Source organism: Amblyraja radiata, chromosome 16, assembly GCF_010909765.2.
Source record: "Amblyraja radiata isolate CabotCenter1 chromosome 16, sAmbRad1.1.pri, whole genome shotgun sequence".
Classification (NCBI taxonomy): domain Eukaryota; kingdom Metazoa; phylum Chordata; class Chondrichthyes; order Rajiformes; family Rajidae; genus Amblyraja; species Amblyraja radiata.
In genome coordinates, this window is record NC_045971.1 from 49,975,055 (window position 1) to 49,998,375 (window position 23,321).

General features: G+C 43.0%; 1 protein-coding gene across 1 annotated transcript; it reads left to right on the plus strand.

The window, feature by feature from the left end:
• The first annotated feature begins 423 nt into the window (after nucleotides 1-423).
• On the plus strand, nucleotides 424-22,519 carry LOC116982307 (putative mediator of RNA polymerase II transcription subunit 26). Its single transcript, XM_033035574.1, has 9 exons — nucleotides 424-576; nucleotides 2,042-2,157; nucleotides 2,737-2,854; nucleotides 6,819-6,910; nucleotides 10,501-10,645; nucleotides 11,316-11,422; nucleotides 15,507-15,601; nucleotides 16,981-17,101; nucleotides 22,469-22,519. Exons 2-9 carry the CDS (start codon nucleotides 2,056-2,058, stop codon nucleotides 22,517-22,519), a joined length of 831 nt encoding a protein of 276 aa, XP_032891465.1. The 5' UTR covers nucleotides 424-576; nucleotides 2,042-2,055.
• The last annotated feature ends 802 nt before the right edge of the window (nucleotides 22,520-23,321 follow it).

A 23,321-nucleotide genomic window follows, 5' to 3' on the forward strand; every position in this document is an offset into this window, starting at 1 on the left:
CCCCACCCCCTCTCCTCTGCAACCCCCTCCCCCACACCCCCTCCCCCACACCCCCTCCCCCACACCCCCTCCCCCACACCCCCTCCCCCACACCCCCTCCCCCACACCCCCTCCCCCACACCCTGCCCTCCCCCACAACCCCTCCCCCACACCCACCCTCAGCAACCCCCTCCCCCACATCCACCCTCCCCCACACAAAGGCTCACGAAAGTATCTTTACTTTAATTTGGCTATTTTTAATTTTTTAGGAGTTAGTTGAAGATTTGAGCGTCATTGAGATAGAAAATGAAGAACTCAAGGACAAGCTTCTGGCTGAAAAACACGGAATGAGAACCAAGGTCCGAAATATGACGGAAAAGCATGAGGCAGATTTTAAAAAACTGAACAGAAAACACAGGACTCAGCTCCGTAAAGCCAGTGAGAAACATGCTGAAGAAACATCACTGAAAGATCAGTGCTGTGTACAACTTAACAAAGATCTGCAACTTTTACAATCTCATGCCTGTGCACCTCTTGCAGAACAGGCAACTTGTTCTTTAAATGATTACACCAAACAGAAGATTGGGGAACTGGAAGGTAATTACTCAAAGATGACCTGTTAATATTTTTGGTCGGCCATAAATGTTCCTACCGCAGATTTGTACATCTGTCCTCACCTGCTGTGCAATTATCTCGTCCCTGTAACCTTATGAGATTTTGTGTATGCAAATTGGTTGTTGTAATTCTCATTTTTTATCACTGATCACACTTAAAAATATACTTCATCGGTTGGTAAATGGGTTGGTACGTTCAGTGATCAGGAAAAGTAGTGTGTAATCTAAGTTTTTTTCACTCGGGTATTCTGGTCAGATTCCTTGATCAGAAGATAGTGATGTTTAAAGATTCAAGAAAAGAATTCTTTGTGAAGCATTTGTGAGAGTCTGCCAAATGGCTGACAGGAACACACAGTAGTCATTTGGACAGATTCGTACAGATGCTTTTCAAAACTTTCTCTTCTTGAATCCTTTAAACCGCTGTCACTGAATTTTAATTTTGAGACGGTGCTGATAGTTAAAACATGACATCGTGAAGGGTGGCCTGGTGGCGCAGCGGTGGAGTTGCTGCCTTTCAGCGCCAGAGACCTGGGTTTGATCCTGACTGTGGTGTTTGTCTGTACGGAGTTTGTATGTTCTCCCTGTGGGTTTTCATCCAGGTGCTTCGGTATCCTCACACTCCAAAGACGTACAGGTTTGTAGGTTAATTGACTTGGGTTCATGGTAAATTATCCCTAGTGTGTGTAGGATAGTGTTAGTGTGCGAGGATCATTGGTCGGCACAAATACGTGGTCGAAGGGCCTGTTTCCACGCTGTATCTCTAAATAAAATCATTTGAAGACATTTTACCATTCACAATGCCCTTGCAGGAAATGGTACATCAAAGTATTTTAATTTCAAATAGCTTTTAATGAGAAGACCATAGAGCAACCAGGACATTTCATTAACTCCATGAATGTCTTATCTCTGTGAGACTTGAGCTGTGTTTGCATGACAGTTTACGGAAGAGAGGGTGAAACCAGGGACAAGATACAATGATGGTGGAGACAGACTATTCAGCAGCAGAAGAGGAAATTTAATTGGAGTAATTTAAAATAAAATAAGGGTTTTAATGGATCCAGTGGAGAATGATCATTTTGTTTGTTTGGGATTAAGTAACTTTATACCTTAATTTCCAAAATGTTGTTGAGGAGACACATTTTCTGTGGAGCTTTATTCAAGCTTCTAATCTTTTCTCACTAGTGATAGTTAAGGAATTTATCATTGGATAAATATGTATATGGAATTACCATTTTGCCTGAGCAATCTTCAAGTTTAATGAATGGTAGCATTTCAAGGATATTTTATGATTTCAAATGTTGGTAATTAGTTGAACAGATGATTTTCACTGATTGCCATTAACTGCTGTGGAAACAATTGCAAATTGTCGAGGTGTTGCTTTATTTTCAGCAACACCAGCAACAAATATCAGATAATTACGGGTGTTTTTTCCTTTCTCTTTATTAAAGAACAAGTGAGGCTTATGACGCAAGAGGCTGAAAAATCAGAGGCCAGGTTCATTACAATGGAAGCTCAGTCCAAATTGAAAATCAAGAAGATTGAAGAGGAGCTGGACAATGTACAGGTACCCCAAATAAAAACCCCTTGTACCTGGTGACGATTAACTGAATATTAATCTGTTTACCATTTACCTAGAATTAAATTACTTTATCTTATAAAAAAAGGAAAATTGATGGTATGTTATTCCGTGTGTTGTTGAAGCATTGTGGGAACCACATTTTTTTTTACACAGTTATGTACATTGTATATTTTTAATCTGGGCTCAACTGTATGAAGGAGTGCTTCCCTACATTTCACTGCTCACTCCATTCCGTGTAGAACACCTTTCTGCAGAGTAAGTGACATGGGATAGATGTGAACCTGCAGGAAAATTCAACCATAAAATAGTTGTGGTAGAACGGAGCTGTCGGCAATGGCACATTAAAAGTATAATGCATGCTAAAGTTATTTAGAGAATCATACTGTTCATAAACAGGCCCTTCAGCCCAACTTGCCCACACTGACCAACGAGCCCCATCTACACTAGTCTTACCTGTCTAGAGCCATAAAGCAAAATATTTAATCTAGAATTTGAATGGTGACTATTTTACTGACCAATAGAAATCCCTTGGCTATAATTGACACTAAAGTTATTTCTACCCAGATTGTACCTTCTCGGCAGGAGCTGCTGGAGCTCAAAGATATAGCCGTTGACTTGGAAGAGGAGAATGAACAGTTACACCTGAAAGTGAACTGGCTACAACATGTCGAGGCACAAAATGGTGTGTGTATAGTATGTCTTTAATTGGGTAAGAAGGAACTGGGGATACTGGTTTACACCGAATATAGACACAAAATGCAGGTCAGGCAGCATCTCTGGAGAAAAGACTAGGTGATGTTTCGGATCAAGACCGTCAGGGAGTCAGGGGGGGGGGGGATTGGAGGTATGGGGAGGTACAGAACAAAGTAGAGCCTGCATCGATGACTCGGGGAGGGTGGAGCTGACAATGGTCCATTGTTGGCTGGGAATGAGGTGATAATGAAGGAATACAAATGGTGAAATTAGCAAGAGGACTAGAGTGGGGGAGAGACAGACAGAGAGAGAGAGAGAAAAATGGAAGGGTTATTTGGTTAGAGATCCTTCATCTCTTGTGTAAGAAGGAACTGCAGTTGCTGGTTTAAACCGAAGATAGACACATAAACATAGAAACATAGAAATTAGGTGCAGGAGTAGGCCATTCGGCCCTTCGAGCCTGCACCGCCATTCAATATGATCACGGCTGATCATCCAACTCAGTATCCCGTACCTGCCTTCTCTCCAAACCCTCTGATCCCCTTAGCCACAAGGGCCACATCTAACTCCCTCTTAAATATAGCCAATGAACTGGCCTCGACTACCCTCTGTGGCGGAGAGTTCCAGAGATTCACCACTCTCTGTGTGAAAAAAGTTCTTCTCATCTCGGTTTTAAAGGATTTCCCCCTCATCCTTAAGCTGTGACCCCTTGTCCTGGACTTCCCCAACATCGGGAGCAATCTTCCTGCATCTAGCCTGTCCAACCCCTTAAGAATTTTATAAGTTTCTATAAGATCCCCTCTCAATCTCCTAAATTCTAGAGAGTATAAACCAAGTCTATCCAGTCTTTCTTCATAAGACAGTCCTGACATCCCAGGAATCAGTCTGGTGAACCTTCTCTGCACTCCCTCTATGGCAATAATGTCCTTCCTCAGATTTGGAGACCAAAACTGTACGCAATACTCCACGTGTGGTCTCACCAAGACCCTGTACAACTGCAGTAGAACACCCCTGCTCCTATACTCAAATCCTTTTGCTATGAAAGCTAACATACCATTTGCTTTCTTCACTGCCTGCTGCACCTGCATGCCTACTTTCAATGACTGGTGTATCATGACACCCAGTTCTCGCTGCATCTCCCCTTTTCCTAGTCGGCCACCATTTAGATAATAGTCTGCTTTCCTGTTTTTGCCACCAAAATGGATAACCTCACCTTTATCCACATTATACTGCATCTGCCAAACATTTGCCCACTCACCCAGCCTATCCAAGTCACCTTGCAGTCTCCTAGCATCCTCCTCACAGCTAACACTGCCCCCCAGCTTAGTGTCATCCGCAAACTTGGAGATATTGCCTTCAATTCCCTCATCCAGATCATTAATATATATTGTAAATAGCTGGGGTCCCAGCACTGAGCCTTGCGGTACCCCACTAGTCACTGCCTGCCATTGTGAAAAGGACCCGTTTACTCCTACTCTTTGCTTCCTGTTTGCCAGCCAGTTCTCTATCCACATCAATACTGAACCCTCAATGCCGTGTGCTTTAAGTTTGTAAACTAATCTCTTATGTGGGACCTTGTCGAAAGCCTTCTGGAAGTCCAGATACACCACATCCACTGGTTCTCCCCTATCCATGCTACTAGTTACATCCTCGAAAAATTCTATAAGATTCGTCAGACATGATTTACCTTTTGTAAATCCATGCTGACTTTGTCCAATGATTTCACCACTTTCCAAATGTGCTGCTATCCCATCTTTAATAACTGACTCTAGCAGTTTCCCCACTATCGATGTTAGACTAACTGGTCTGTAATTCCCCGTTTTCTCTCTCCCTCCCTTCTTAAAAAGTGGGGTTACGTTTGCTACCCGCCAATCCTCAGGAACTACTCCAGAATCTAAAGAGTTTTGAAAGATTATTACTAATGCATCCACTATTTCTGGAGCTACTTCCTTAAGTACTCTGGGATGCAGCCTATCTGGCCCTGGGGATTTATCGGCCTTTAATCCATTTAATTTACCCAACACCACTTCCCGGCTAACCTGGATTTCACTCAATTCCTCCAACTCCTTTGATCCGCGGTCCCCTGCTATTTCCGGCAGATTATTTATGTCTTCCTTAGTGACGACGGAACCAAAGTAGTTATTCAATTGGTCCGCCATATCCTTGTTCCCCATGATCAACTCACCTGTTTCTGACTGCAAGGGACCTACATTTGTTTTAACTAATCTCTTTCTTTTCACATATCTATAAAAACTTTTGCAGTCAGTTTTTATGTTCCCTGCCAGTTTTCTTTCATAATCTATTTTTCCTTTCCTAATTAAGCCCTTTGTCCTCCTCTGCTGGTCTCTGAATTTCTCCCAGTATGCTGCTTTTTCTGGCTAATTTGTACGCATCATCCTTCGCTTTGATACTATCCCTGATTTCCCTTGTTATCCACGGATGCACTACCTTCCCTGATTTATTCTTTTGCCAAACTGGGATGAACAATTTTTGTAGTTCATCCATGCAGTCTTTAAATGTCTTCCATTGCATATCCACCGTCAACCCTTTTAGAATTAATTGCCAGTCAATCTTGGCCAATTCACGTCTCAGTTACCTTTCTTTAAGTTCAGAACCATTGTTTCTGAATTAACAATGTCACTCTCCATCCTAATAAAGAACTCAACCATATTATGGTCACTCTTGCCCAAGGGGGCACGTACAACAAGACTGCTAACTAACCCTTCCTCGTTACTCAATACCCAGTCTAAAATAGCCTGCTCTCTCGTTGGTTCCTCTACATGTTGATTTAGATAACTATCCCGCATACATTCCAAGAAATCCTCTTCCTCAGCACCCCTGCCAATTTGATTCACCCAATCTATATGTAGATTGAAGTCACCCATTATAACGATTTTGCCTTTGTCGCACGCATTTCTAATTTCCTGTTTGATACCATCTCCAACTTCACTACTACTGTTAGGTGGCCTGTACACAACACCCACCAGCGTTTTCTGCCCCTTAGTGTTTCGCAGCTCTACCCATACCGATTCCACATCCTTCAAAGTAATGTCCTTCCTTTCCATTGCGTTAATCTCCTCTCTAATCAGCAACGCTACCCCACATCCTTTTCCTTTCTCTCTATCCCTCCTGAATATTGAATATCCCTGGATGTTCAGCTCCCAGCCTTGGTCACCCTGGAGCCATGTCTCCGTGATCCCAACTATATCATAGTCATTAATAGCTATCTGCACATTCAACTCATCCACCTTATTACGAATGCTCCTTGCATTGAGACACAAAGCCTTCAGACTTGTTTTTACAACACTCTTACCCCTTATACAATTATGTTGAAAAGTGCCCTTTTTGATTTTTGCCCTGGTTTTGTCTGCCTGCCACTTTTACTTTTCACCTTGCTACCTATTGCTTCTACCCTCATTTTACACCCCTCTGTCTCTACGCTCACACATTTAAGAAACCCTTTCCCTTTAACTCCATCCTCCACTATCCCATTCGACACCCCACCCCCCTTATTCAGTTTAAAACCACCCGTGTAGCAGTGGCAAACCTGCCTGCCAGAATGCTGGTCCCACACCTGTTAAGATGCAATCCGTCCCTTTTGTACATTTCCCCCTTACCCCAAAACAGATCCCAGTGATCTAAGAATCTAAATCCCTGCCCCGTGCACCAGTTCCTCAGCCACACGTTCAGGTCCCGTATCTCCCTGTTCCTGCTCTCGCCAGCACGAGGAACTGGAAGCAAACCGGAGATAACAACCCTGGAGGTCCTGCTTTTCAGCATTTTTCCGAGCTCTCTAAAGTCACGCTGCAGAATATTCATCCCCTTCTTTCCGATAAGGCTGGAATAACTCAGTGGGACAGGCAGCATCTCTGGAGAGAAAGAATAGGTGACGTTTCGGGTCATGACCTTTCTTCTTTCTCATTATTTAAATGGTGATATGTGTTTTCTTACAGAGGATCTTCAAGCTAAATTGGAAGAATATGAAGAGCAACACCAGAACATGCAAGCAGATTTAGAACAAGCTACCAAGGGACAAACTTCCCAGGTTGGGAGAATTTGTGCTGCATTTAATTCCTCCATGTACAATCTTAATTCCAAGTGTGTGCATTCTGCACAGATTCAACAGTCTCATGTATCCTGCTAATTAATATTACATTGTTGCTTATTCAGATTAATTTTAGAATGGATCATTTAAGTAAGTTTTTATTTTTGCTCTTTTCTATTCTCATCCTTACTTTTTGGCTTGATTCTTGCATCTGAGGGGTGCTATTTACTTCCACACCAGATGGTTTCTGTATGCATTACCATACACCTTGGACATGGAGAAAGTCTACTGAATTAGCTCGTGTGGTTGGGGAAGCAACAGGGTATTTCCAAACTTTTTTATCTAGTTTGGATAATTTTACCTAGTAATATTATACGGTCATAAGGAATAATATTAGGTCATTCGGCCCATCAAGCCTACCCCACCATTCAATCATGGCTGATCAATTACTCCCTCCTAACCCCATTCTCCTGCCTTCTCCTCTAACCTCTGACACCTGTACTAATCAAGAATCTATTTATGCCTGAAAAATATCCACTGACTTGGCCTCTACAGCCATCTGTGGCAAAGAATTCCACAGATTCACCACCTTCTGGCTAAAGAAATGTCACCTCATCTCCTTCCTAAAAGAACATCCTTTAATTCTGATTATCCAGAACTCTAAACATTTATTGGCAAGACTGATTTCTGTGGTTAGAGCGTGTCCTATGCTTGAGCCGATATTCTCCAGATTTTAGAAGAGTGTAAAGTGAAAGGAAGGAGTGGGTGTGGAGAAAGGTGCGTTTGACTGATAGGCTGATAGGATATTTTTACTAATTGGAGAGTCAAGACCTAAAGGGCATAGCATCAGGATAAGGAGCTGCAATAGACAATAGGTGCAGGAGTTGGCAATTCGGCCCTTCCATCCAGCACCGCCATTCAATGTGACCATGTTTGATCATCCTCAATCAGTACCCCGTTCCTGCCTTCTCCCTATATCCCCTCTTTCTAGCTCGCTCCTGATAGTATCCAGGGAACCGGCCACCACCTCCCTCTGAGGCAGTGAATTCCACAGACTCACAACTCTCTGTGTGAAAAAGTGTTTCCTTGTCTCCGTTCTAAATGGCTTACCCCTTATTCTTAAACTGTGGCCCCTGGTTCTGGACTCCCCCAACATTGGGAACATGTTTCCTCCCTCTAGTGTGTCCAAACCATTAATAATCTTATATGTTTCAATAAGATCTGCTCTCATCCTTCTAAACTCCAGAGTATACAACGTAGCCGCTCCATTCTCTCAGCATTTGACAGTCCCGCCATCCCGGGAATTAACCTTGTAAACCTACGCTGCACTCCCTCAATAGCAAGAATGGACTTCCTCAAATTAGGGGACCAAAACTGGACACAGTTCTCCAGGTGTGGTCTCACTAGGGCCCTTAACAATTGCAGAAAGACCTCTTTGCTCCTATACTCAACTACTCTTGTTGTGAAGGCAAACATGACATTTGCTTTCTTCACTGCCTGCTGTACTTGCATGCTTACTTTCATTGGCTGATGAGCAAGGACCCCCGGATCCCGTTGTACTTTCCCTTTTCACAACTTGGCACCATTTAGATAATAATCTGTCTTCCTGTTTTTGCTACCAGAGTGGATAATCTCACATTTATCCACATTAAACTGCATATGCCATGCATCTGCCCGCTCACCCAAATTGTCCAAGTCACCCTGCATTCTCATAGCATCCTCCTTACAACTCACACTGCCACCCAGCTTTGTGTCATCTGCAAATTTGCTAATGTTACTTTGAATCCCTTCATCTAAATCATTTATGTATATTGTAAATAGCTGCACAGAGCTTTGCAATACTCCATTAGTCACTGCCTGCCATTCTGAAAGGGTAACGTTAATCCCTACTCTTTGTTACCTGTCTGCCAACCAATTTTCTATCCATTTCAACACTCTAGCCCCAATACCATGGGCCCTAATTTTGCCCACTAATCTCCTATCAAATTTGACCCTATCTAATGGTTTCTGAAAGTCCAGGTACACTACATCCACTGGCTCTAACTTGTCCATTTTCCTAGTTACATCCTCAAAAAATTCCTGAAGATTAGTCAAGCATGATTTCCCTTTCGTAAATCCATGCTAACTTGGACCGATCCTGTTACTGCTATCCAAATATGCCGCTATTTCATCTTTGACTCCAGCAACTTCCCCACCATCAATGTCAGGTTAACGTCTATAATTCCCTGTTTTCTCTCTCCCGCCTTTCTTATAAAATGGGATATCATTAACTACCCTCTAATCCAGTGATTCCCAACCTGGGGCCATATGGCAAATTTCAGGGGGGGGCCACAGAAAGATTTTGGGATTTAGGGGGCCACAGAAAGATTTTGGGATTTAGGGGGCCACAGGTTCAATGAAGGGGGCCACAGAGCTACCACCCTGTTGCCTCCTAAATTTAACTTCTAATAAATTTAAATCTATGTAGTTGAAATATTTTTGATGTTTGTGGAATAGAATAAAAGAGAATATATGTGTAATTAATACACACTGATATTTTTATGGAAGGTATTATAAAATCAAGTTTTTTTTCCCGCTAATAATGTCAGGAGGGGGGGGGGGGGCACAGAAAAATTAAAAGATCCCAAGGGGGCTATGAGCTAAAACAGGTTGGGAACCACTGCTCTAATCCACAGCAACTGATCCTGAATCTATAGAACATTGGAAAATTAACACCAATGTGTCCATGATTTCTAGAGCCACTTTCTAATGTACCCTGGGTTGCAGACCATCAGGCCCTGGGGTTCTACCCAACACCATTTCCTGCCTAATGTGAATTTTCTTCCGTTCCTCCGTCACCACAGATCCTCTGGCCACTAGTACATCAGGAAGATTGTTTGTGTCCTCCTCAGTGAAGATGGATCCAAAGTACTTGACATTTCCCCTCTGAGGGTTGAGAATCTTTTGAATTCTTTACCCTCCAGAGCTGTGGGTGGAGAACCATTCAGTATATTCAAGGGTTAGCCAGCTAGAATTTTACACTGCAGGAAAATTGAGGGTTATGGGGATTAGGTAAATGTTTAGATCAAAGATCTAATCAGCCATGATCACGTGATAGAATGAATAAGGCTCAAGGGCTGATTTTATGTAATAAAAGTTTCCAATTATCCAATTCTACAACTTGCAATTCTAATAACATGTAACAATATGTCTTGAAGATGTACATTAAATGGAACAAGTCAGTGCTTCATTGCCCATAGGTCCATTTATCTTAAAGACAATTAAAATAATTTTACTTACATCTGAAAATCACTGAAATCATCAAATCATTTCCAGCAGAGAATAAAAAAGGGTAAACTATCTTTTACAAACTATAGTTTTCACCATGAAGTTCACTTTTTAATGCTGATCACACCTCTGGTTATCTTGTTGAATAACTCTCAACTACAAATCAGCTTGCTATTTTGTGAATCAAATATGTCCGGGAGGCAAACATAGAGAATCATTACTCTTGTATCATGTCTCAGCGTTTCTGTTTCTTATGGCATCAAGCATCTAATTGGCCAGTTAGATGAGTGGATGATGTTGCTTTGTGTGTAATGTGTCTGTAGACAAGTAAATCTGAATCTGCAGAGGAACTGCACAGCCGCCTGATGAAGTGGCGAGAAACGGTTTATCAGTCAACACCGAGCCATGACATCGATGAGAGGAATGTCATGGAATTAAGGATGAGGCAACTTGAGGAAGAAAGAGAAGGTAAATTGTGGTGCTCTCTGGTTCTCACTTGGAACAAATCATACAGTTTACTTTGTTTTAATTTAAAATATTTAAGAAGTGAATGACTTGATTAGTGATCTTGATGACTTGAAAGTCGAGAGCACCTCTATTTAGGGATCTGTTTGTTGTCCATATTTCAGTCAAGACAAAGGCTACTGTCGACTTTTTAAAGCTGGAATTCTAACATTTTTACTTTCAGCATCAAAATCCATGCTGACAATAGTTTTGTCCAGTTTTATTTACATTGGTAATTACAAAGGTAGCACACTTACCTTTTTGTCCAAATGGCCACTACACAGGCTTCACTCAGTTTATTCATGGCTTTGCAGGTTCTCCTGAAGAAATACTGAAATAATGTCAATACATAAATCAGTATTGGTATTAGTTGTCTCTGGGATACCAGTGATGTAAATTTAGCTTTGTTACTGCAAGCTTTTAAAATGTAAAGCCAGCCAGTCAGCTGCAAGGTGTTTTAGCCCAGTCAGAAACTAACACCTTAACTTGGGGAAGCCACAAGGTAGTGATGGTCACCAAAGTCCAATCAGTCCATATTGTGTCTGTGATCATGCTGTCTTTCTGAATGACGTGTCTTCCTGTGGCACAAAACTGATTGAGGATAACTGGTTCTTTCCCGGCTGCTCTGATCCAGATTTGATCTCAGAACTGCAGGAGCTGGAGGAGGAACTGGGGGAACTTCAGAGACGAGGACAGGATCAAGGATGGACAAAGCAGACCACAGCTGGCCAAAAGCGTATGGTATGCGCTCAGTCTGACACTTTTAAATATCTGTGGTAATGTAATGCTTGAGTTCACTCGACATTTTACGCTGTTATTTATTTTAAGCTTTGCCAAGGTTGAATAAAATAGTTTTCTGTTTGGAGGGAGGGGGGGAGGGGTGCAGCATAGTAGCACAGTGGTAGAGTTGCTGCATCTCGAAAGTCTAAAGCCTTCAGTAGTTTTGAGAAGGTAAATATATACTGAGATTTGCTAAACTGAAAAAGCCTTCAACTCAATTTTCAGTGCCATTATAAGTTGGACTGAGATGGATGGCCTCATTCAAGGAGAAAGCATTATATCAGGCTCAATCATGTACCATTTCTAATATTAAAAGTAAAATTACATCAATAGAGACAGATTTTGGAAATCACTGACAAATCTGGAAAGTACAGCAATATTTGTCATTTTAGCAAATTTACCCCTTTATATATAAACATTTGAACAGTTCAAATTAAAGATCAGTTTTGGACATAATGGGCAAAATGACGGCTTCTGGGGTTGTGACAACCTGATCAATTTTAACTCCCATTTTTCATGTTTGGTGTTAATAGTCATTGGGTTCCATCCAGTGTGCACAGTATCTCTGTCTCTGTTACTGACGATCATTTACCCATCTGTATTTTTCAAGGGAAGTATTTAATATACATCAAAGCAAATGAGTAGAGCGTTGGTGAATTCATTTTAGCTTGATACCAAGTAACTACATTTGGGAAATTTAAAGGGTTGTTAATACAGCAACTTTGTTGTTCCGTGGTACAAATGTATTGTGAATTCATGTGCAAGGAAGTAAACCTTTCTATTATTCAGGATACTATTATTTATGAGGGAATTAAACGTTAAAGTCACAAACAGAAGAACATTCTCGTGTTTTATACCTTCTGTCCAAAGTACAGCAAGTGAAGATGTAAACTGAGCAATAGTTGAGCTGTTTGACTTCTCCAATACTTCCGATGTCAACACATACTCCTTTAATGGTTGATCTGCCTCCAGTGTATCAATGACCACATTGGCAACATATCTCCCCACAGCATTGGTTGTCACTTGGGTAGTCTACACTCCAGCGGTATCAACATTCTCTAATTTTATATAGCCCTCGTCTTCTCCCTCCTCCCCATCCCCCTTCTCAGCTCTCCTTCTAGTCCTACTGTCTCCGCCTCTTCCTTTCTATTTACCCCCCTCTCCCCCCCCCCTCACATCAGTCTGAATGAGGGTCTTGACCTGAAACGTCGCCTATAGATGCTTTCCTCCGTAGATGCTGCCTCACCCGCTGAGTTTCTCCGGCATTTTTTGTCTACCTTTGATTTTTCCCGCATCTGCAGTTCTTTCTTAAATAGATCTTGGAGAAGGCTGAACCAGCGGGCAGCTGCACAAACAAATGAATGATCGACTGTGGAGCCCCCGGTTTCACCCCAGTGGTGGAGTTTTCTTGTAAGTTATACTATGTTGACACGTTAATAATAAAATTAATATTAACGTGTAAACATAGAAAACTTCTGCTGAAAGTCATGACTTGCAGGGCCAACTTGACCAGAAAACTGATAGTTGTGTTGTTGCAGAAACAAATGCATTGAATATTGATAAAGAAAGTCTTCAGAATGAGAATAAAGAACTTCACACATCTTTGCGCAAGTGGACTGCTGAGCGCAGTTTTGACAAAACCCAAAATGAGGGCGAGCTTCTGCTGAATGAATTTAATTCATCCATATCCATCATAGAGGAGTTGCAGAGTGAGGATGATTCTTATCAGGCTGATTTTAATGAACCACTGTCATTAGATTCCCAATCCCTGGAGGACCAGCCTGTGCTGAAGGAAGGAAAGGTTTACACGACAGGGCAAGTAGGACCATTGTTGTCTCAGAAGCATAGACAATTAGAGGATGACAAATCTCTTCTCCAGGAAGAACTTGAAAATTTCCAGGAAATGTCAGAAAAGGTAAAAAATGAGAGAGTGTTTGGAGGCAGAATGACTTAAAAATGTCGACAAGATAGATCAGTTAACATATGCAAAATAATTCACTTGTCAATGAATTGGACTGCTTCAGAGAAGAGAAACTTCATCTGATGAAAGAAAAAGAGGTACAGGAAATAAAACCGGTGAAAGAATTTGAAGTGAGGCTTCGGTCTGCTCGGAGGGGTAATACCTCGTCTAAAGGTGAGACCAAGGAGCTTCGAGAACTGTTAAAAGAGAAGCAGCAGGAAATAATTATTTTGCGGAAGGACTGCATCAAGTACCAGGAGCTCATTTTGGATTTAGAGTGATGTGTCAAAACATCGGAATCTACCTGTGATGAAATGAGCAAGAGACTAGAGTCTATGACTGCAAAAGCCTCCGAGTCTGAAAGGCAAGTCAGACGTGTTCAAGAAGAACTTGCATCTTATAAAGTCTTGCTCCAAGACACCAGAACTGAAACTGAAGGTGCTTGAATGCAGTGCTTAGGGTTCACAGAAGATCTGCGGAAGAACGAAGAGAAGACATAAGCTCAAATTACTAAGAAGCAGAAGGAACTACTTGAGATTTTAGATCAACTGAAAACAATTCATCTGAAAGAAATATTGAGATATCAGGATAAACTGGATTTGCTGGAACGGGACAAAGACAGAGTGGATGCAGCAACGTTGGAAATTGAGAGGCATTTCCCAGCAGCCGAAGCTAATGTTGAGCAGTAAGGATGCAGAGTTCTCAAAGCTTGTGTCATCAAAAGACAGTGACATTTCTGACTATCTAGTGGAAATCCAGCAGCAACATAGAAAGCAAATAGATGACTATGAAAATAATTTGAGGATTCTCCAACAAGATAACCAGAAAGGAGCCAGAGCCATGAAAGAGCTGGAGATCCAACTTGTTAAGGTTAGGAAAGAAAAAGACAAAGCTGTTAGCCAGACGGGTGCCTTCACAAAATCGATGGCCTTGCAAGATGACCGAGCCCGCATGTTATCAGAATACACGGAGCTGGAACAATGGCATCTCGACATGCATTGCCAGAAACATCGCATCATTCAGGAGAGTGCAGCTGAAAACAATGAACTGAAGCAAGAGATCGGAAATGTTCTCAACCAGATGGATGACCTTAATTCTGACAATGCGCTGTTAAAAGCACAGTTGGTTCAGTACAGCGGGGAGCTAAACCAGGTCCTGTCTTTGAAGGATAATCAGTTGAAGCAAAAGCAACAACAGCAAATTAAGAATCTTGAGAATGAGAAATCCATCTTCAAAGAGCAATGGAAAGTTGCACAAGGACCCCTTAAACAAAGTAATGAAAGCCCAAAGTCCTTGCAAGAAGAAAATCTGCAAATTGTGGAACAGCTTACAGAGCTCAAGGCTATTGGTTTCCAAAAAGAAGAGGATAAAAATGAAACAAATGAGAGGCAATTAATTCAAGTGCTTCACCAACAACTTAAAACTAAAACTCTGGAATGCGAAGAACTCAAAAAAGGAAACTAATATTAGAAGAGCTGACTTAAAAGAATAGAAAATTTATGAACTGAATTTGAAAATCTGGCTCAAGTAAAGGCGGGAGTGAAAATGTCTGAAGGTGCTGATGGAATAGCGCAGGAGAAACCTGAAGAATAGTTGGTGGGATTGTCAGTGATGAAGCAAAGACTTTTGGATGTTATTAATGAGAACAAGGAAGTTGCTTCTCAGGCAGAATCTTTTGAGAAAACGTTGCTGGCAGTACAGACGGACAGAGACAGATGTCTGGAGGATATTCGGAAACTTCAAATAAGGCAAACATGATCTCAAGGTAGAAATTAATGTTCTTTAAGCACAAATCTTAGAAGGGACTTTTTAAAAGAGCACTTTCATTTACTAATGACATGCACGGAAACAAGCCCTTGCATCAATGAATAAATTGAGCAGGATACTAAATCTCAAGGTACTAAAGATGAAGCCATGACATTGCTCATTGATGGGACTTGTTCCTCAGGATGCATATGATGAATAAATATTTGTGTTTTTATATTTTAATTTAAAAGATTCCAAGATGGACACAGCAAAGATATGGTGTAATCATGTTTTACATTCATGTGTGTATAAAGATTGACCACTATTTTCATTTTGCAGGAAAAGGAAGAACTGGAAACCCTTCAGCAAACAACACAGCAGGAGCGCAGAGAACAAGATCCGTCCTCCTGCAAGAATGAATTGGCTGAGCTAAGGTTTGTTCTACTTGGACTGGGCTATCAGTTGCATTTCTATTGTGCCATACGATCAAATGGAATTATCCCTTGATGCTTTGGCCAGTTAACTACGATTGAAGTGTCGATGATGGTAGCAAACACGGCAGTCAATTTTCATAGGGTGGTGTCGTAGAGCCACAAATGATTCAACTCCTTGACGAAGGAGAATCCGTCTGGTTAAAGGAGGAGGACATTCAGTTGCGAATGGCTGGACGGCTTCCTTTAGTTTGTTTTAGATTAGTTCAGTTTAGAGAGAATCTAAATCCAAGATGACTATCAACACGCATTTGGGATTGTTTCCGTTCAATAGGCTTCCATTTTGTATATCATCAGCCCCAGGGATTTTTCAAGGGTTTATGACAAATTCTAGAGGGAATTGAAGGTTTGATGTGTTACTTGGATGACATCCTCATCTCAGCCCCTGGCAGGCAGGCACATGATGAAAGGTTGGAAGTGGTACTCAAATGCCTTGAGACACACAGTGTAGGAGTGAAGGCACAAAAGTGTGAGTTCTTTCACAACTCGGTAGAGTACTTGTGTCATAAGATAGACAAGGATGGTCTACACCCCATCAAGGGTAAAGTTGATGCGATCAAGAACGCGCCCACTCCCAGAAACAGGCCCTTCGTCCTACTGAGTCTGCGCCGACCAGCAACCATCCCGTACACTAGCGCAATCCTACACACTAGGGACAAATTACAATTTTAACCAATCCAAATAGCCTACAAACCCTCACGTCTTTGGGATGTGGGAGGAAACCAGAATACCTGGAGGAAACCTACGCAGCCACAGGGAGAAGAAGCAAACTGCACACAAACAGCACCTACAGTCAGGATTGAACCTGGGTCTCTGGCGCTGTAAGGCAGTAACTCTGCCCCCACTGTTACTTGATAGAATCTGAAGAACCATGTGTACACAATGTGGATGGAATTAGAGAATTCTGCTTGTAGTAGCACTGAATGATTTAGCCACTTAATGCTCCCCCTTTCCTCTTTGACATGCGTCTTTGAATTGTTTTTAAAAATATATATATTATTATTGTCATTTTTACAACTTTTTAAGGGAATATAATCTATGTTATAATTTGCTATGTAAAACATAATTTCCCCTCCCCTTCCCTTGGCATTTTTGCTAGTTTCTATACCCTTGCTTCCTCCAATTCAAGAAATGGTCTTTCCTGTACTGCTCCATCAAACCGCTTGTAGAGGAATCCACTGACTGCAGAAAGCAGCTGCTTCAAATTCCTTGGAGAAGATTCCTTGAAAGCCGTGTGTTCTTCCCAGCCCTTGGTATCGATGACATTTCATTGAGAAGGTGGGGTTACTGTGTTATCGTTTACGCTGCTGTTTTCTTTCCAGGCATGGACCTCTTCTTGTCAGACCTGCACCCAGGGAGCAAACCATTGAAGTGGAATCAATCGAGGAATGTGAAGAGGCTTTGGAGATAGACCCCAGTGAACAGGTGGTGGTGGCACGGAAGGTGTGTATTGCCAATCAATTCTTTGTTTTCTAGTTTTAATGTAATTTCCTGACATTTTACACTGTATCTTGCCCCCCACCCCCATCCCAGTGAACTGGGCAACTCTGGAAAACCTGCTTCCATGTACTTACTAACTAATAAATAGGATACATAGTACATCGGTTTGGAATGGGTTATTCAGGCATCAACACAGAAAACCTGGCCTGGTTTCATTGTCCAGCCTCGAGGTCTGCACGTGATGCCCCTCCCCTCACCCAGCAACTCCTCCTCTCCTGGGAGACATGAGGTGTTTGAGTTACTCTCATGTCGCACTCACGCGAATCGGTTTTCAAATGCATATCTCTAATCTCTCTGTTTCAGTACGAAAGAGCGCAGTGAATACAGGCCAAGGTGTAAGCCAAATCTCAAAATAAATGTAATAAATTTGGTTATCTCATCTTAACCAAGAGAAGATCTGAAATGTAGAGACACCTTTCCAGGAACAGAGAGAGCAGGAAAAACAGCTGATGAAGTTTCATCTTTCCCCACCTTCATCATGCTGTATAGTGTAAGAATGGATACGTCACCCATCACCAAGGAATCCAAGACTAACCATGGAAGCACTGTCATTTTCTGATTGACTGTGATAGAGGATTGTTTAGAATCATAGAAACATAGAAATTAGGTGCAGGAGTAGGCCATTCGGCCCTTCGAGCCTGCACCGCCATTCAATATGATCATGGTTGATCATCCAACTCAGTATCCCGTACCTGCCTTCTCTCCATACCCTCTGATCCCCTTAGCCACAAGGGCCACATCTAACTCCCTCTTAAATATAGCCAATGAACTGGCCTCGACTACCCTCTGTGGCAGGGAGTTCCAGAGATTCACCACTCTCTGTGTGAAAAAAGTTCTTCTCATCTCGGTTTTAAAGGATTTCCCCCTTATCCTTAAGCTATGACCCCTTGTCCTGGACTTCCCCAACATCGGGAGCAATCTTCCTGCATCTAGCCTGTCCAACCCCGTAAGAATTTTGTAAGTTTCTATAAGATCCCCTCTCAATCTCCTAAATTCTAGAGAGTATAAACCAAGTCTATCCAGTCTTTCTTCATAAGACAGTCCTGACATCCCAGGAATCAGTCTGGTGAACCTTCTCTGCACTCCCTCTATGGCAATAATGTCCTTCCTCAGATTTGGAGACCAAAACTGTACGCAATACTCCAGGTGTGGTCTCACCAAGACCCTGTACAACTGCAGTAGAACCTCTCTGCTCCTATACTCAAATCCTTTTGCTATGAAAGCTAACATACCATTCGCTTTCTTCACTGCCTGCTGCACCTGCATGCCCACTTTCAATGACTGGTGTACCATGACACCCAGGTCTCGCTGCATCTCCCCTTTTCCTAGTCGGCCACCATTTAGATAATAGTCTGCTTTCCTGTTTTTGCCACCAAAATGGATAACCTCACATTTATCCACATTATACTGCATCTTCCAAACATTTGCCCACTCACCCAGCCTATCCAAGTCACCTTGCAGTCTCCTAGCATCCTCCTCACAGCTAACACTGCCCCCCAGCTTAGTGTCATCCGCAAACTTGGAGATATTGCCTTCAATTCCCTCATCCAGATCATTAATATATATTGTAAATAGCTGGGGTCCCAGCACTGAGCCTTGCGGTACCCCACTAGTCACTGCCTGCCATTGTGAAAAGGACCCGTTTACTCCTACTCTTTGCTTCCTGTTTGCCAGCCAGTTCTCTATCCACATCAATACTGAACCCCCAATGTGGTGTGCTTTAAGTTTGTAAACTAATCTCTTATGTGGGACCTTGTCGAAAGCCTTCTGGAAGTCCAGATACACCACATCCACTGGTCCTCCCCTATCCACGCTACTAGTTGCATCCTCGAAAAATTCTATAAGATTCGTCAGACATGATTTACCTTTTGTAAATCCATGCTGACTTTGTCCAATGATTTCACCACTTTCCAAATGTGCTGCTATCCCATCTTTAATAACTGACTCTATCAGTTTCCCCACTACCGATGTTAGACTAACTGGTCTGTAATTCCCCGTTTTCTCTCCCTCCCTTCTTAAAAAGTGGGGTTATGTTTGCTACCCGCCAATCCTCAGGAACTACTCCAGAATCTAAAGAGTTTTGAAAGATTATTACTAATGCATCCACTATTTCTGGAGCTACTTCCTTAAGTACTCTGGGATGCAGCCTAGCTGGCCCTGGGGATTTATCGGCCTTTAATCCATTCAATTTACCCAACACCACTTCCCGGCTAACCTGGATTTCACTCAATTCCTCCAACTCCTTTGACCCGCGGTCCCCTGCTATTTCCGGCAGATTATTTATGTCTTCCTTAGTGAAGACGGAACCAAAGTAGTTATTCAATTGGTCCGCCATATCCTTGTTCCCCATGATCAACTCACCTGTTTCTGACTGCAAGGGACCTACATTTGTTTTAACTAATCTCTTTCTTTTCACATATCTATAAAAACTTTTGCAGTCAGTTTTTATGTTCCCTGCCAGTTTTCTTTCATAATCTATTTTTCCTTTCCTAATTAAGCCCTTTGTCCTCCTCTGCTGGTCTCTGAATTTCTCCCAGTCCTCCGGTATGCTGCTTTTTCTGGCTAATTTGTACGCATCATCCTTCGCTTTGATACTATCCCTGATTTCCCTTGTTATCCACGGATGCACTACCTTCCCTGATTTATTCTTTTGCCAAACTGGGATGAACAATTTTTGTAGTTCATCCATGCAGTCTTTAAATGTCTTCCATTGCATATCCACCGTCAACCCTTTTAGAATTAATTGCCAGTCAATCCTGGCCAATTCACGTCTCATACCCTCAAAATTACCTTTGTTTAAGTTCAGAACCATTGTTTCTGAATTAACAATGTCACTCTCCATCCTAATGAAGAACTCAACCATATTATGGTCACTCTTGCCCAAGGGGGCACGTACAACAAGACTGCTAACTAACCCTTCCTCATTACTCAATACCCAGTCTAAAATAGCCTGCTCTCTCGTTGGTTCCTCTACATGTTGATTTAGATAACTATCCCGCATACATTACAAAAAATCCTCTTCCTCAGCACCCCTGCAAATTTGATTCACCCAATCTATATGTAGATTGAAGTCACCCATTATCACGGTTTTGCCTTTGTCGCACGCATTTCTAATTTCCTGTTTGATACCATCTCCAACTTCACTACTACTGTTAGGTGGCCTGTACACAACACCCACCAGCGATTTCTGCCCCTTAGTGTTTCGCAGCTCTACCCATACCGATTCCACATCCTGCAAACTAATGTCCTGCCTTTCCATTGCGTTAATCTCCTCTCTAATCAGCAACGCTACCCCACCTCCTTTTCCTTTCTCTCTATCCCTCCTGAATATTGAATATCCCTGGATGTTCAGCTCCCAGCCTTGGTCACCCTGGAGCCATGTCTCCGTGATCCCAACTATATCATAGTCATTAATAGCTATCTGCACATTCAACTCATCCACCTTATTACGAATGCTCCTTGCATTGAGACACAAAGCCTTCAGGCTTGTTTTTACAACACTCTTACCCCTTATACAATTTTGTTGAAAAGTGGCCCTTTTTGATTTTTGCCCTGGATTTTCCGGCCTGCCACTTTTACTTTTCACCTTGCTACCTATTGCTTCTACCCTCATTTTACACCCCTCTGTCTCTACGCTCACACATTTAAGAAACCCTTTCCCTTTAACTCCATCCTCCACTAGCCCATTCGACACCCCACCCCCCTTATTCAGTTTAAAACCACCCGTGTAGCAGTGGCAAACCTGCCTGCCAGAATGCTGGTCCCACACCTGTTAAGATGCAATCCGTCCCTTTTGTACAGTTCCCCCTTACCCCAAAACAGATCCCAGTGATCTAAGAATCTAAATCCCTGCCCCGTGCACCAGTTCTTCAGCCACACGTTCAGGTCCCGTATCTCCCTGTACCTGCTCTCGCCAGCACGAGGAACTGGAAGCAAACCGGAGATAACAACCCTGGAGGTCCTGCTTTTCAGCATTTTTCCGAGCTCTCTAAAGTCACGCTGCAGAATATTCATCCCCTTCTTTCCGACATCGTTTGTGCCGACATGCACTACCACTTCCGGATGTTCACCTTCGCCCTTGAGGATTTTCTGCACTCTGTCCGTGACATCCTGGATCCTGGCACCAGGAAGGCAGCACACCATCCTCGCATCCCGTCTGTTGCCGCAGAAACCCCTGTCCGTACCTCTCACAATGGAGTCTCCCACTACAATGTCGTTGCCTGCCTTAGGCCTTTTTGGTTTTGGCTCAACAGCCCTATTCGCATCACAAGCCAGTCCGCTGCCCAGTGTAAACACCTCTTCTGTCCCGACAGCTTCTAAGTGGGTGAACCTGTTCACAAGAGGTACAACACCCGGGGACGTTGGCATTCCATGCTTCCCTCCCGTTCTCACTGTCTCCCACCTTCTCTCTTCCAGTACCTTAGGTGTAACAATCGTACTGTAGGACTTGTCGAGGAACGACTCAGTTTCTCGGACGAACCGGAGGTCATCCACTTGCTTCTCCAGTTCCCCAACACGGCCCTTCAGGAGCTCTACCTGGATGCACTTCTCGCATTTGTTGCAGCCAGAGGCACTAGCGATGTCCTTGACCTCCCACATACTGCAAGCATCGCACTGAATCAGCTTACCTGACATCTCCTTCTTTCGTCTCCGAAGACTCTCGAGCCAAAGACTCACACTTTTCTCACAGGGCACTTCCCTCACAAGGCCGCTCACTCACTGCCGCTCGCTAAGAGCAGTCTTGCTTAAATTGACTGATAAATTGCCTGATTTACCAATTTACAAACCAAATTCCTCAGTTTCCAACTGTTTTCCCTGCACTGACTCACTTCTCTCCTCCCACTTGGGCTAGAGCCAATCAGTCGTATCTCTTGCTAAACTCCTGCTGCTGTTGTTGCTCCCAAACCTACAGCAGTTCTGAGTCCTCCTGTCCAATAGTTCACCAAGGAATCTACATTGCTTGTTTGCTCATAGAATCGTGCATTCATTTGGACCATTGTATTGAAGCCGCTGCCACCCATTCGTACATTATAATGCGGATCTTTATAACATGATAAGTAAATACAAATCTTCACATCTGTACCTTGGTATTTTACTAATTAGTTTAATTCTGAAAGAACTAATTAGTTAAGGTTCATAAGTGATAGGATAAGAATTAGGTCGTTTGGCCCATCAAGTCAACTCCTTGATTGAATCATGGCTGATCTATCTCTCCTTTGTAACCCCATTCTCCTGCCATTTCCCCATAAACTCTGACACCTGTATTAGGTTGATGTTAGTTAGCTATTGACCTCTGTTTCTGTTTTGCAGGCGAAGAGTCGAGTGAATTTCTTCAAGCGCTTCTTTACTGCCCGAAAATGAAGACTTCCCGGAGCAGGTCACGCTACTTGTCTTGGCGTACTTTGTGACACTACATTTGTTTGTTTACATGTGCCTGGCGAGGCTTTTGTAGACGCACTACAGATGGGAATGACACCAATGTATTTATCAAAGTTGTTATTGAGTTGAACACTTACCACCGGTGTATAAATGAATTCTGTATTGTTAATATATGAAATGTATGAACGCAGATCCCAGCGATGCATGTTGGTGTTGAACCGGCCGACCCCTGTACGGGGCCGGTTCAGGGCGACCCACTCTTTGCGGGGCAGGTCCGAGCCAGGTGGGGCTGTGGTGTTCGATGCAACAGTGAATTGAGGAGGTCGGGAAGTCTGTTCCCAGCTGGTTCTCCAAGCTCCTAGTGTGTTGAAACTGGAGCCACAGAGGGTGGCTTGTGACGGGAGAAGGGGCGACGAGATGACAGGCGTTGAGGTCCCAGTTGCTGCGAGTCCTGGTCGAGGTGGTGCAAAGGATGTTTAGCATCCGATGGGGCCTTGCACACCAGCCTGTGGGTGAAGTACTCTCTGTGAAGCTTGGCGGGTGTGATACCTGCGAGCACCGGCAGAAGATCCGGAGTAGGACGTAGGCAGCCGGTGATGATCCGCACGGTGTCGTTGAGGATGGCGTCTAACTTGCTAGTATGAGCGCTGCTGCATCATGCTGGGGCGGTGTACTCAGCGGCGCTGTACACGAGTGCAAGAGCACTGGTTCAGAGAGTAGATGTCCTGTCGCCCCATGAAGATCCAGCCAAGCAATGCAGGAGGTTGTTCCGCACCGAGACTGT